Source organism: Gorilla gorilla, chromosome 17 (assembly GCF_029281585.2).
Source record: "Gorilla gorilla gorilla isolate KB3781 chromosome 17, NHGRI_mGorGor1-v2.1_pri, whole genome shotgun sequence".
In the NCBI taxonomy this organism is placed as follows: Eukaryota; Metazoa; Chordata; class Mammalia; order Primates; family Hominidae; genus Gorilla; species Gorilla gorilla.
In genome coordinates this window covers 43,419,440-43,435,415 of record NC_073241.2, presented here as the reverse complement: position 1 = coordinate 43,435,415, position 15,976 = coordinate 43,419,440, and the positions used below count along the sequence as shown (strand labels likewise).

Genomic DNA, 15,976 nt, shown 5'->3' with positions numbered 1-15,976 from the left:
GATTTGTTTAAACTCCTTATAGATTCTGGATATTAGACCTCTGTCAGATGCATAGTTTGTGAATATTTTCTCCCATACTCTTGGTTGTCTGTTTACTCTGTTAATGGTTTCTTTTGCTGTGTAGAAGCTCTTTAGTTTAATCAGGTCCCACTTGTCAATTTTTGTTTTTATGGAAATTGGTTTTGGGGACTTGGCCAAAAATTGTGCCAAGACTGATGTCAGGAAGGATATTTCCTATATTTTCTTCTAGCATTTTTATAGTTTGAGGTCTTACATTTAAATCTTTAAGCCATCTTGAGTTAATTTTTGTATATGGTGAAAGGTAAGGGTCTAGTTTCATTCTTCTGCATATGGCTAGCCAGTTATCCCAGCACCATTTATTGAATAGGGAGTCCTTTACTCATTGCTTGTGAAACTAAACAGAAGATGGAATAGTGGGGAATAAGCACCAATAAACAGTATAATTGTCCTTAGTTCTCAAAAAGAGCAAAACTACTCATAGTGGATTAAAAGCATACATAGGTCAGTCATCTCTTCCAGGCCCTGTCTGTCAACAAGCAAATATGTAAGACATCCAAAAAAGACTAAAGGTAGTTTAGTAAGTATACACCTAAGAGTGTTTCCATTAGCCAGTGATTAACTTCAAGACAGTGGGCAGGATAAACTGAAACTTTAGAAAGTATTTTCATTCTTTATTCCCATTTCTGAGTCTCTTTCTCAGGACTAAGAAATCATTAAGATGTACAACAATTAGCATACATCTGATATTAGTTGAAATAAAACGCCCCACCACACACGTAACGAGAATCCATTCAAGGGAACCATCCTCCTTCAGTGAAATGTATTCTTACTCCTATTACTTGCTTGCTTAGATTTTGCCTTTTCAGATCCAGAAAGACAGGAAGACACATAAAGGAAAATCCCTGTCATCCCTTACCCCCTTTTTCTTACTATCTATCCAGCTAGCTAGCTATTCATATTAAACACCACAAGTTCACAATGATAACCTCCAATTTCAATCGAGCTCCACAGGGCTTGTTGCTGTCTTCCCTTTTACTGTGTTTGTAACTCTCTTCTCCAATAATGATAAACCTGGCTCCCACTCTGTACTTTATATTTACTCATTTGCTCAAACCTAGAATACACAGGAAATATTTTCAGGTTTGCTAACCTAACTGCTACAAAAGCAGACCTACTAATTACAGTTTGTTATTTATTTGCAGATTTTTTTTTCCTTAAAGCATTTGCACAGATCTTAAACATACGATTCAATGAGCTTTGACAAATGCATGCACTCTTATAATCTCACACTGATCAAGATAGATAACATTTCAGTCAACCCAGAAAATTTCCTCATGCTTTTTCCCAGTCTCATGCCTCCCAATGACTTGCCAACCCTGGCCAGAGACAACCATGGCTCCCATGTTTTTGCATCATTAATTATTTTGGGGTTTGGCTTCTTTCACTGAGCATATTTTTGAGATTCTAGTAGGATATCAATCGTTTATTTCTTTTTACTATTAAGTAGTTTGTTTCAGTTTACTAGGGCTGCTGTAACAAAGTACCACAAAACTAGTGGCTTAAAACAGCAGGACTAGCAGCCCAGCATTAAGGTGTCAAGCTGGGCCATGCTCTCCTGGAAACTTCTAGGGGAGAATGCGTTCCATGTCTATCTCTTACCTTCTGGTGTTGCTGGCAATCCTTGGTGTTCCTTGGCTGTTGACACCACATTGTGCCATTTTCTGTCTCCATAGTCCATAGCATTCTCCCTATTTTTGTCTGTGTTTCTTCTCTTCTTCTTATAAAGATACCAGTTATGTTGGATTAAGGGCCCACCCTACTTCAGTATGACCTCATCTCAATTTTTTTCACTTCATTTATCATTTATTTGTGTTAGGAACATTCCAATTCCACTCTATTAGTTATTATAAAATATGCCATAGATTATTGTTAACTATAGTCACCCTACTGTGCTACCAAATTCTGGATTTTATTCACTCTTTCTTTTTTTTTCTTTACAATGTTATAATGTGAATGCTATTCTTTTTTTTATTATTATTATACTTTAAGTTCTGGGGTACATGTGCAGAACGTGCAATTTTGTTACATAGATATACACGTGCCATGGTGTTTTGCTGCACCCATCAACCCTTCACCTACATTTCGCCTAAGACTATCCCTCCCTTAGCCCCCCAGCCCCTGACAGGCCCTGGTGTGTGATGTTCCCCTCCCTGTGTCCATGTATTCTCATTGTTCAACTCCCACTTATGAGTGAGAACATGTGACGTTTGGTTTTCTGTTCTGGTGTTAGTTTGCTGAGAAAAATGGTTTCCAACTTCATCCATGTCCCTGCAAAGGACATGAACTCATCCTTTTATGGCTGCATAGTAGTCCAGCCTCATCTCAATTTACATCTTAATTGTGTCTGCAAAAGCTTTGTTTCCAAATAAGGTTATATTCATAGATACCAGGATTTAAGACTTCAACATACGTTTTTGGGGAACATAACTCAACCCATAACAGTAATATTCCATTTTATGAATATGCCACAATTTGTTTATCCATCTACTTTTAATTTGAGCATTGTTTACAATTTTGCTTACAATGAATAATGCTGTTATGAGCAATCTTGTGAAAGTCTTTTTGTATAGATGTTTTTATTTCTCTTGGATGTATGTATTTTTCATAGAATGTTTAACTACATAAGAAACTGTGAAACTGCCGGCATTTTTCCAAGTAGTTGTACTATTTTACACTCCTTCCAGCAGTGTATGACAGACAGTTCCATTTCCATATCATTGCAACACTTGATGCTTTCAGTCTCCATCATATGAGTGATTCTAGTGGATATGTGGGGTATCTCATTATGGTTGTAATTACATTTCGCTGATGACTAACGATGTTGAACTTTTTTCTTGTGCTTATTGTCTTTTCATGCATCTTGCTTTGTGAAAACTCTTGACTATTTTTTAAAACTTTTTATTACTGACTTTTTATTAAAACTTTTTATTACTGTATATTCTTGATACAAGTCCTTCGTCAGATATATGTATTGCAGATATTTTCTCACTGCCTGTGACTTGTCCATTCATATTCTTAATGGGATCTTTTAATTGGGTTTGCCTCTGTCTTTTCAGTTGTTTGTTGCTGGCATATAGAAATACAGTTCATTTTTGTATCTTGATGTTATATACTATTACCTTCCTAAAATGATTTTCTAGTGGTTGTCTGCTAGATTTCTTAGGATTATCTACATAAGCAAACAGGTCATCTATGAATAGAGACAGTTTTCCTTTCTGATATTTTGTGCTTTTATTTTTTATCTTGCCTTATTGTACTGGCTAGGGCCTCTAGTACAAGTTAAATAGAAGTGGTGACAGCACTTACATATCCTTGTCATGTTCCCAGTTTTACAGGGAACGGGTTCAGTACTCGCCATTAAACATGATGGTAATTGTAAACTTTCTGTAAATGCTCTTTACGAGATGTCTTTCTATTACTAGTTTTTCTGGCAGTAATGTGAATGGGTGTTGAATTATATAATGTGCTTTTCTAGTATGTTGGTTCTTTGAAAACAAATTAGTAAAATCTACATCTCCTTTTGTTTATGTTTTTGTGTTTAGTTTGCTTTTTTCCTGTGTTCTTAAGATGGAAACCTAGACCATTAATTTTAAATCTTTCATCTTTTTGAATATGTACAGTTCTTTATAAGCATTGCTATCACTCCATCCCACAAATTTTGATATATCTTCATTATTATTCAGTTTTAAATGTTTTCTCAATTTCTTTGTGTATTTTTTAATTTACAAAACTTTGGGTTTTTTTCTAGACATGTTGTTATTGATTTCTAAGTAAATTGTGTTATGTAACATAGTTTATATATTTCAGTTTTGAAATTTAGACTTATTTTATGGCTCAGAATATAGTCTGTCTTGGTCAAGGTTCCATGTGCACTTAAAAAGAATGTGTTTTACTTGTTGGTTAGTGTGGTGTTCTGTAAATGCTCATTAGATTAAGGTGGTGGTAACTTTAATCACATTTATTATGTTCTTACTAATCTTTGATTGATTTAACAAGTACTGCGAGAAGTTGTTAAAATCTCTAACTTTTATTGTGTATTTGTCTATTTTTTCCTTTTGTTCTGTCAGTTTTTGTTGCTTATAATTTGAAACTATGTTATTGGGTGCATATACATTTATGATTGTTACTCCTTGTTGAATTGACTTATTTTATCATTATAAATGAGCTTCCTCAATACTCTTAGTAATATTCCCTGTCTTGAAGTCTGCTTCGTCTAATAATATATAGTCATTCTGGCTTTCTTAGGGTTATAGGGTTATTGTTTGCAAGATATATCTTATTTCATCCATTTAATCTCTACCTATCTGTCTGTGTTTTTCTTCACAATTTCTTCATAGTTTCTATGCTTACATTTCAGCTATATTGCTTTAATTGGTGTTGTTGCTGTTCAGGCATTTTAATATTCATCCATAACTTACCATAGTCTACTTAGATAAATATTATGCTTCATTCACTATATCAAATATAAGAATCTTGCAGCAGTAGAATTTCATTCTTCTTCATGCCCAGTGGTTTGTACTATTGTTTTATGTATAACATCTGCATATGTTGTACATACATCAATGCAATGTTGTCATTTTTGCTTTAAGTTGTCATATGTACTTATATTCTTTTAATTTTGAAATAATTCCAAACATATAGGGAAGTCACAAGTACAGTTTTAAAGACTGTTTCAGGGACCATTTGAGAGTAACTTGCCATCCTGATGCTCTATCACTCCCAAGTACTTTAGGTATTATATGTATATATACATACACACTTATATAGAGAGAAAGCCATTCGCTGTATAATCACAGAATACTATTAAAATTAATACATTATTTTTATTATATTACTATCATCCAGTCCTCAGACTGCTGTCGTTTCTAGATTACCTTTTATGACAAAAAAAGAAACCCTCCAGTTTAAAATCACTTGTTATATTTAATTGAAAACGTGTTTCTCTTTCTTCTCTCTCTCTCTTTCTCTCTCTCTCTCCCCTTTACAGTGTGGAACAGTTTCTTAGCCTTTCTTTGAATTTTATGACCTTGACACTTGAAAATTGCAGGTAATTTTATAGATGCTCCTCTACATCAGACAATTTGGGTTTGTCTGATGTTTCCTGATGACTTAGACTCAGGTTATACATCTTTGACAAGTTGTGATGTTGTGTTCTTCTCATGGCATCCTGTCAGGTGGCTCATAATTTTAATTTGTTCTGTCACTGATGATGTCCACTTCAATCACTTACTTAAGGTGATATATACATGCAAGGTTTCTCCAGTGTGAACTTAGTCATTTCATTTTTGTAATTACTGTTATCTCGGGAGGTACCTTCAAACTGTATAAACATCCCACTCTACACCAAGTTATTTCTTTATATCAGAATGGACTCCTGGTTTATTTAGTGGGTTTATCTTTTACTGTCATTTATTTTGATGTTCAGATTGCCCCACATTTTATCTGGGAGTCAGTTAGGGAATATATATGGAGACTCTAAGCATCCCATTTAAAAACAGCTGCTGAAAGCTGTTTTTAACTAACCAAGATTACAGATGTTGCATAGAGCAGGGCAAGCAGTGGAGGTTATGAGTCCAGTCAAGTTAACTGTGGGAACTAAAATGAACTCCCTTTAGAGCAGGATAAGGAATACAGCCTCTCTAATAGAGCACTCTGGAAGGTGTTGGTGTTAGAGTGATTTAAAAAAAAGCAGAATTTTTTTTCTCTCAAGGAGTTGATAATCTAGTAGAAGAGAAAGTAATTAATGAAATAATATAAATATATTTGGAGGAGAAAATTACTTGAAGGAAGAAGAAACAGCAGTGTTAGGATTGATAGCAATAGGACATGACCTTATCTTGATGAGTTCAGGGAAAAAGAGGGTTTCCTGAGAAAAAGATGTAGAAACTGAGATCTGAAAGATGGGTGGCCAGTAATTATGAGGTCAAGTAGAAGGACTGACATGTCCAAAGACCTTGTGACAAAATAGAATGTTGAGTTTTTGAGGAATCCAAAGTAGGCCAGTATTGCCAGAGAACAGGAGAGGAGGAGAGTATGGTATAAGCATGTCCAGAAATGTAAGCAGTTTCACACTAGAATTATTTTTGTTTTCATTTGAAAGGGCTCATTTAGTTATAATATGGATAATAGATTAGAAGGGGATCAAGAATGGCATAGGAGGAACTGTCGCGAGTCTATCACAGCAATCCACAAGAGATAGGATGTAGCTCTGACCAGGGTCACGGCAGAAGAGATAAAGGAAGGTGGACCTTTTGAGCAGTAATAAGGCAATATGAAAAGGCCTTGGGGATGTGTTGGAGTTGATGTGTGAAAGAGAGGGAGATGTCAAGAATGCCTCCTGGTTATTCTCTTGCCTAATTACATTGGATGGTGGGTTTCGTGTGTTGAAATATGGAATCCTGAAAGAGGCCTAGAATTGGGAGTGAGAAATACGAGTTCAGGTTTGAACACAGTGAATATGACATATGAATGACAGAGCCAAGTGGATATTGAATAGGCAGTCAGATATATGGAACTGAAATTCAAAGGAGTTCTTTGTGTTGAAGTTATACATTTGACAACTAGAGTGAGCAGCCAACAGGAGTAATACTGGTATCTGCCCTGAACATTTCTTACCTATGGAAAACATACATCCTACTTAGGCTGCAGTTTAAGGACTTAGACCATCCTCACCTCTGATTTATGTCAACTCCAGTCCTACCAAGTACTCTTTCCTCCCACTCTTTCATTACTCCTTACATAGGTGGAGGGGAAAAACAACTTTTTAAAATTTTAATATTAACATATTAAATATTAAATTGTAAATTTTGTCTTCAGAAATTAAAAGCTTATCCGTAGCTTAAGGAAGAGCTCCATGTCATAACTCTTAACTTAAAGGGCTTACTACTTAGATTACGGCTGCCAATCATCAATTCACTTTTCATTTTTTTGTTAAAGGGATAGCTTACAAAGCAAATGAACAATTAAGATAGCAAATTAAATATTTGCCTAGCTAAGAAACTGGGCCTGTAATACACATCAAAGGCTTTGTTTATACACCAGTGATGCAATAATGTAAGCAGAATCCAGTACTCCTAGACTAATGCTTTGGCATGCTGTTTACAAATTAGTCTCATCTGCTCTTTAAACAACCCTCACTTGGGTAATGCCTCCTTAGCATAGTTCACAGAAACATATGTGTAGTAGATTTTCTGTTACAGGACACTGTTATTCTGATTTCCTTATATTTCTATATATTGAGGAATTTTAGGTTTTTGAATTTTCTTCCGAAAAAAGAGATTAACATTCAGAATAAGGAGAAAGGTGGGAGAATGAACATCAATTGAGTACCGACTTTGTTCCAGATTCTTTGCTACCTGTCATAAATACATTGATTTAAAAAAAAAATCCTCATAGGCACCTAATCCTTTTGTTATTATTACTCTCACTGTTGTATTTTTCTCTAATTTGGTCTTGAGGTCTCTCTCGGGTGAGCGGCTATAAACTAACCCTGCTCTGATGGAGCTACAGGGGATTTGGTCACTGATGTTTGCCTTTCACAGGATACCTCTTTATCCTGGTGGGTGGCCTAAAACCTTCGTGTTCAACCCATGACTGGGTGTCCTTCTTACAGGAAACTCATTTGTACTGGCAGATGCTATAAGAGAGCCCTGACTGGAAATAAGCTAGGTTCAGGTGTGTTGGCCAGGTGAGACACAGAGGAGGCAACTCAGCAAAACACATGAAATAAGAGAAAGAACAGATCCCAGGGAGAAGACGGCAGCTCGTCTCTCAGGGCCAATGGGAAGGAGCAGCCATCCGGGACACTTGCAATCAACAAGCAGGCAGGGAACAGGAAAGAGTGAGAGTGAGTGAGGGACCTGGGGACCAGAGCCTCAATTAGGATCCAAGCATTACCCAAGCAGGTTTCCCACCAGGAGTCCTAATTGGTGGGTTTAGAGCAAGCAGGGAGTCACTCTGTGACTGAGAGGTGGTCACTGCACCTTATCTGTGCAGTTCATGTAGTGGGTGTGGGTTGGTGGGATGAGTCAGGCAGGTTGTATCCAGCTGTCTCATAGGAAGTCATCACCAAGAGGTGATTGTATAAGGCAGATACCTGGATCTGCTATATGGAGGAATTGGGAGGAGTTGGACACCTGGAAACCACATCAAGAGTGACTAAGCCCTGCTTCTGGTATGAGAAAGTTAAGCCCATATTCAAAAGGGATGCCAAGACAACATAAAACTATAGAGGTTCACTATACTTATTTTGCTGAGAGGACACTGAGGCCTCGAGATATCGTTAAGACTTAGGAATCAGGCAGCTGGTGAATGGTGGCCCTGGCATTTGAACCTCCATGTGAGTGATTGAAAAACCAATTTGTATTCTATTAACTAATGGTTTTTTTCTATTATAGTTTTACTTTAAATATTCATGTTTTATCACTTTTTGAAATTAGTAGGCCAGATATGGCTCATGTTTAACTCTCTAGCAGGAAAATTTACCTTACCAAGTCTGCCAATTACCTTACTCTATTAGAAAATACTTTAAAATTTGACTTATTTTAAAAATACAGTGCAGACTTTCATTCATTCTTGTAGTTCTTTCCTATAATTACTGTAGAAAAAAATACAAATATTATTTACCAATACTTCTTGTCTGATATTCACATGGCATCCAGTCATACAGAAAATATTCTAACCCTCTCTTGGTAATGTTCTTTCACAGAAGGAGAACTTGAAGCAGAATGGCTGCAAGATGTGGGTTTATCAACTCTGATCTCAGGTGATGAAGAGGAAGATGGCAAAGCCTTGCTCTCTACATTGACTCGAACCCAAGCAGCTGCCGTGGAAAAGAGATACAATACCTATACCCAAACCATGAGGAAAAAGAATAAGCAATCTATCAGGGATGTCAGAGACATTTTTGGAGTCAGTGAATCTCCTGTAAGTAATGGCTCAAACATGGCTCAAAAGGTGCCTAGTTTGACTGGGGATGGGGTAGGGTGGGGCTGGAGTGGAAAAAATATCAGAAATGTCTGGTTGGGTGGTTCCATTCTAACTTTTTGAGAAAACTAAAGCAGACAGCACAGTGCAAATTTTTACAAGTTTGAACTTAAGTGATCATTTCTTATCTCCTGTACTGCAATCTCCCTCAATACTAAACTTATTCCCTTTGTTGAAATCAGAGAGTGACTTCTTTGGCAGTGGAACAAGTCTTTGTGGGTAGGATCCAGGGACCCTTTACTTAAATTTAAGCACTGAATGGAAACTCTGTGGTCGGGCAAAGGAGTCCTAGGGAAGTAAGCAAGACCAGGTGGTTTGGTTGAATGGGGGGTGGGGATGAGAGATTGGGTAGGGTAGCCTTTATGTTCAGATAAATTAAAATGGTCAAAAAATGGAAGATACCAGCATTAATTAAGTGGGCAAGAGAATGATTCAGAAAACCATAAGGGAAACATCCCATGTTTTATGATAAACGGCTGGTTGAAGTTCTAGCTTACCCTTAGCAATTTCATGTCCACAATTTTACATCTAAGGCTATTACTCATGTTTTCCTATGTCTACATTTGTTTTACTGCTAGCTCTGTCTTATAGCTTACTTGTTCATTTATTCATTGCACAATTGCAATGTTACATTACAATAATTGCATCACAGATGCGACAGATGCATTATCTGCGCAAGATCCTAGGTTGGATTCTATGCAGATGGGATTCTTGAAACATTTGGGATAACTAGTATATAGAAAAAAGGAAATTTGATGGTCAGCTGCAATTAGAGATAAGTTACCTGGGCAAGCTAGTTAATCACTCTGATTTAGGTTTCTTGTCTGATTAATTATAATATCAGTAATGGCATACATTAAAACTTCAGGGGTATTGAGTAGAAATCATGGTTGAAGACAGTCTCCAATTTGAATTACTTAAGGTTGTCTGTAAGTCATATCTTCTTTTAGATAAAGTAATCACATCGGGTAGTTGCCAAGGCGGCTCGTATAGGCCCAGTTAACCTTTGCATTTGTGCTAACAGTGTCCTAGAATAGCACTGTCCTTTAGAACTTTGTATAGTGATGGAAATAGTCTACTTCTGTCCAGTATGGTAGCTCCAGATACATATGACTACCAACACTTTAAATGTGGCTAGTGTGAGAAGTTGAATTTTTAATTTTTCTTAATCTTAATAGATTTAAATATGAACAGTCACATGTAGCTTGTAGCTTATGTATTGAATAACATAGTTCTAGCATCTTCTGCCATATATAATGATATAACTTATGGTAAGTGCATTTTGAGTTCTGAGCTATTTGGACTTTCAACCTAGTGTAAACCTGTGTCTTTCTGGATGGTGGGATTGTCTACAGCTGTAACTGAGTAAAGGTGACTTCCACAATGTGAGGCAAGGACATTAGCTACAGGTGTCCTGACCAAGATGCCTACTGTAGTAAAAGGTTGCCTTGCTGGTTTAAATTCTTTGGGCCTGACATTTTGGTATTTTTCATCTGACCATCCGTATCAGATGTTCTTATTCAGACATCACCCAGCAGCATCATGGTTTATGATCAGCAACTGTGGTCCTTATGTCTAGTGGCACTTAGAGTCCTTTATGCTATGATACTGCAGCAGTACCAAGGGATGATTTTATGGGAAATTGGGATAGACTCCACAACAACCAAATAAATGAAGGACAAGTAACGTGTCTTGTGGGTTTTGAAAAGGCTATTGTACTTCTTAACAATCTTTTTGAAAGTCTTCAGGGACTTTCTACTTGAGAAGCAGTACTCAAATGCTTTGTTTTAGTTAGATTCACATTAACCAGCATAATTTTTTTTTTTTTTTGAGACGGCGTCTCGCTCTGTCGCCCAGGCTGGAGTGCAGTGGCGCAATCTCGGCTCACTGCAAGCTCCGCCTCCCGGGTTCACGCCATTCTCCCGCCTCAGCCTCCGGAGTAACTGGGACTATAGGCGCCCGCCACCACGCCCGGCTAATTTTGTTTTTCTATTTGTAGTAGAGACAGGGTTTCACCCTGTTAGCCAGGATGGTCTCGATCTGCTGACCTCGTGATCCGCCTGCCTCGGCCTCCCAAAGTGCTGGGATTACAGGTGTGAGCCACTGCGCCCGGCCATAATCTTTTTAGATTAAGAGTTAGTGCAAGTTTCTAAGTCAGCCTCCCCCTTCACTTGCATTTTATTTGGTGTTTGAAGAAAGGAAAGAGGAAAGCAAATATGAATTGTACTATTTGTACTAAATCTTCGAGATTTATTGACAAATTTGTTTCAGGGTGGTATATTAGAAAAAGGAAAACTTTGTTTCCTAGGCTGAAGGTCTAATTGATTAATACCTTTGACTTATGATGGTCATTCATGTTCATTTGACTTATGATGTGCATTTGACTTGTCATGATCATTCATATTCATTCGAAATTCATCTTTCAAATGGATTTTCTTTCAAAATAAATGAAGAGCAACTCTCCTTCTTTCCACTTTTAAGCATTCAGATATGGCAAGCTCAGATGTTCTGCTGGGTTCTAGCTGGAGCACTGGGTTACCCTTCTGTTCTGGTGGCTTCTTTCTTCCTTTCTTGTATCCCCCAAAGTGGATCCCAAAGATACACAGTACCTAGTAGACTCCAGCTGGTGGGAGACTAGAAAAACTGCAAGTGGGTGATTTGCTATTACTGTAAATAAAAGGAGGGCCTGGGCCTGGGAATTCTTCTGAAAACAAAAATTCCCTGGGTTATTTTTCAGTTGTGTCCAGGATCATCTTGAGAGGGTCCTAAAATCTTTGCATCCATGCTGCCTTTCTCACTTCTATTTCCAGATGCTTCAGACTTTGAATTTTGCTTTTCTCTAGGAAACTGCATTCCTAGGCTTTTCCCAAATCCTCCATTTACTCAGTGCATTACTAGAGAATGCATAACTATTCTCTTCAGATTTCCTAAGACTTTGGACTTCTAGTAATGTAAAAACAGCAAGGTAAAGGGTATTTTTTGTGCACCTTCTTCTTCTTTCATTTAGACCACGAAGGGAAAGATATAGTGCTCAGTTCCTCAAAATGAAATTTCTTTTGCTTCACTGAGACAGGCAAATGGAATAAACTGGTGTCTAACTCCTGGAAAGACCAAAAGAGGGCCTAACAGGGTGCATTTGTGGTGAGGAGTGAGGAATGGCCCAGGGTTCTTCCTTCCGTCTGCCTTCCTCTCTTTCCTCCCAGTCCTGCTGCTGAAGTCTCAGTTCTAGAGAGAACTGAGAATGGGGACTAAGGAAGTGGGTGGGCACAGGAGAAAGAAAGAGCATGTATTCTAGGGAGTCAAAAGGGCTTGTGCTGTCTTGGAAGACAGCGCAGTCAGTGAAATGAAATCAGAGTAAGTTTGGCATTGTATAAGCTGCTTAGAAAATTCAGATTGTTCCTTGTCAGAGATGTAAAAAGCTATATAAACCTCACTTTTGAAAAAATATTTACAATATATAAGGCCTAAGAAACATCTTCACAGATGTTGTTTCCTAAAAAATTCGGCATCTGTTTTTGCAAGAAATTTGGAAGCTTCTAGAGAATGTACCTGAACTTTTTCAGTTTTCTATTTGAATTTGACAACATAAACACCAATTCCTCTGTTCCTCCTCCTGTCCTGTGTCTCTGGGGTCCTTCTCTTCTCTCTCTCTCTCTCTCTCTCTCCTCTCTCACTCTCTCTCTCCTCTCTCTCTCTCTCCTCTCTCTCTCTCCCCACAACCCGCCCCCACCAATTGTGTGTCTCCCTCCCTATCCCTTCTTATTCTTTCTTTGGCATCATTGACCTACATTAATTGAATAATTACCTAAGATTTTCCATTTCACTTTCTTAGTGAAGTCTTATAATCAGTTTCATAAGGAGATTTTGCATTAATCTTAGATGTATAAATTTGACCCAATATACTTATCTAGTAAGGATATAAGTAAGATAGATAAGTATAAGATACTTATATCTTTATATTGTATAAAATACTTATAAAGATATAAGTATTTATCTTATATTTATCTATAAATTCAGTAATTTAGAAAATAGATATGTAGATTATGCTGGTTCTTCTCTTAATTTTTTTTTGTACAAAGAATCCCATGCTCAAAATCACTTGACTTCAGAGTTTGTAAGATATGGGTGCATTAGCTTTTCTTATGTACCATTGCTATGGGGAAGTACAATGTCTGCATCAATCCTGTTCCTTTACATAACAGATGGGGAAGCTTTTGAATTTTATTTTTATTGCTGGAAACTTGAAATTTCACCAACTTTATCTTTTTAAAAAATTCATCCTGGTCAGTACTAAGTGAGCCCTTGCAATCTGAGAACTAGTTCATTTTTCAGGTTCTACATATTTTCTTCTAGCATTTAAAACAAGTATTTGTTTGTTCACTTTATTTTCTCAATTATCTCCTTCTGAAACTCCTGTTAGATGATTGTTGCACTGTTTGGATTGAACCTCTGTGTCTCTTAAATGTTCTTATATTTTCCAAGCTTATTTTGGCCATGGCTGTTTTAACATTTATGCCTTCATTCTTTAAAAATTTGGCCAGGCATGATGGCTGACACCTGTAATCCCAGCACTTTGGGAGGTCAAGGCAAGAGGATGGCTTGAACTCAGGAGTTTGAGACCAGCCTGGGCAGCATAGCGAGACCATGTCTCTACAAAAAAAAATTTTTTTAATTAGCCAGTTGTGGTGGCACGTACCTGCTGTCCCATGCCTGTTGTTTCAGCTACTCAGGAGGCTGAGGTGGAAGAATCACTTGAGCCTGGCAGGTCAAGGCTGCAGTGAGCCATGATTGGGCCACTTAACTCCAGCCTGGAAGACAGAATGATAGATGCTGTCTCAAAAAGAAAAAAAATTTAATGGTCATATTGCTAATTTACTGAAGCCCCTCCCCTTGCTCTGACTTCCCGTTCATTATAGCTAGCATCTGTTGTTGTTTCTTGACTGCAGTAGCCTCTCAGCACTCTGAAGGTAATAACTAAATTAAACCTTAAATTTCAAGTTCTCTTCTTTTCCTTGAATTTTCTGCTCCCTTCAGAGTCATGTGTTTATTTTAGCATCGTTGTTTTTCTCTTCCATTGTTGTTGCTCTGTTGACTTTGATCCTTGGGTGTTGATTTATGTTAATTAAGAAATGACTAGATTGACAGACTGATTAGTATGGTAATGGGAGTTGTATGGTCCTCTTTTCTCCCAGAACTCTCCTGTGAATAGGAGTCTGGGCCTTTTTGAATGGTGAAGTGTGTTTACTGTCATCCTTCACTTAAGACACATACATACGGGATTATGACACCTCTGAATCAAAATATCCCATATACCCCATAAATATATATACCTACCATGTGCCCACAAAAATTAGAAATTAAAAAATAACATTTGACATGTGCCCATTTTATGTTTGTATGAGTCATATTTTTAAGTTTAAAAATTCCATGTTGATAATATAAAAATTTAAAAAATGTAAAATATTTTTTAAAAGACATGTACATATGGTATCAATGCCAAAGTCATGGGAGTCCTGAAGAACTCTAATTTATTTCCTTTTCAAGCAAACTGAACTTCTCTTTTTGTACACTATTCCACAAAGAATAGTGTCTATTAATGTGCCTGGCATTTAGTAGGCGCTCAGCATGGGTTGATAAATTGCTATATTTCCTTTTAGAAGGCTCCAAGTGAAATGCAATTCAGCCTTCTGCCTACAACACCCTCACTGGGACAGCCGCCACTGCCACCGAGGCAGGTGCCACTCATCACCGAGAGTTAACTACTGCCTGCTCTTCAGTGTCTGGGAGGGAAGGGTCTGCCTGGCCTCTTTGTTCTGAAAAATATTTTCCAGTTACTTTGGTTCTTCTGAGTGTGGGGTGCCTCCCTGATCCTTTTATTTTGGTTCTGGAAATGGGCTTTTTCTGGATCAGCCTTTACTTTCTACGCATTTTTCTCTAGTGCCTTTTTACAGGCTGAGGTTTTCCTCTACCCCTATCAAACCATTCCTGCCTGATTTTTATCTGCCAGGAACTTCCAACAATTTCTGTTCTGTTAATAGAAATGTTCAGTGGTCTTTAGAACTGCACGTTTAAAAAGACATATCTTTTGACACTTGGAGTAATTTGCAGGGACAGGAGAAGGTAGCCTGTGCATTTTGCTATCTTGATTGAATTTTCTTGTGCTGATTTTTCAGTAGTACTTATTCCTTTCAGAAAATAAATGTGTTTTTTCTTACAATGAAAGTAATACATAATTGTTATTGGAAACTTAGAAAATATGGACAGGCAAGGTGAAGAATGACAATTTCTATGGGTTCAAAGAAATGTTATGATTTCACTAAATATCTAATACATTCAGTTTTTCAATGAAGTTTTTATAAGAAAGGAATAGACATTTAACCCTTGTTTTAGTTGTATATTAATTCAAAAATGTTAAATCAGTCTCCGGATACATCACGCATGGTTTACAGTCCTGTTCATCATGAGCAGAATTCCAGTACCCAAATACATTTTCCAACATTCAGAAGATCTGAATTAAATGATCCTTTCAGTAACACATTTAACTGGGCAAAATAGTCGATTTAATTTATCTCCAGCTTCATAATTGATAAGCAACTAGCTAAAAGTGGAATTGATGTACAATTGACTATATAAATATATAGTATGCTGTAAAAATGATTATATAACATATATATACATTTGGCTGCACATAACAGAAAACACAAGAAATAATGTGTTATACAAATATGAGTTTATTTTTCTCTCTGAAGAAGATGATGTAGGTGGTGTTTTTCCCTACCATGAATCCAGTTTCTTTTTGTCTTTCTTTTTGGCTTTCATAAAAACAATCAGGACACTTAAGGAAGACAACAGACTGGATTTGGGGTGCACAGTTGGTAGTGTCTTCCACAGAGAATAGTGTCTATTAATG

At 37.1% G+C, this 15,976-nt stretch overlaps 1 protein-coding gene across 10 annotated transcripts in view; it reads left to right on the top strand.

Annotated features, from left to right (window-relative positions):
• The window catches only part of ARHGAP28 (Rho GTPase activating protein 28), a 230,260-nt gene that overhangs the window by 143,191 nt on the left and 71,093 nt on the right, over window positions 1–15,976 (top strand). For 9 of the 10 annotated variants that reach the window (XM_055368447.2, XM_055368448.1, XM_055368444.2 and 6 more), the window contains one exon: window positions 8,789–9,006. In XM_055368447.2, coding sequence (XP_055224422.1) covers window positions 8,789–9,006 — 218 coding nt within the window. Of the gene's footprint in view, window positions 1–6,063; window positions 6,138–8,788; window positions 9,007–15,976 lie in introns of those variants that run through there. The other variant, XM_004059164.4, reaches the window with a different exon arrangement.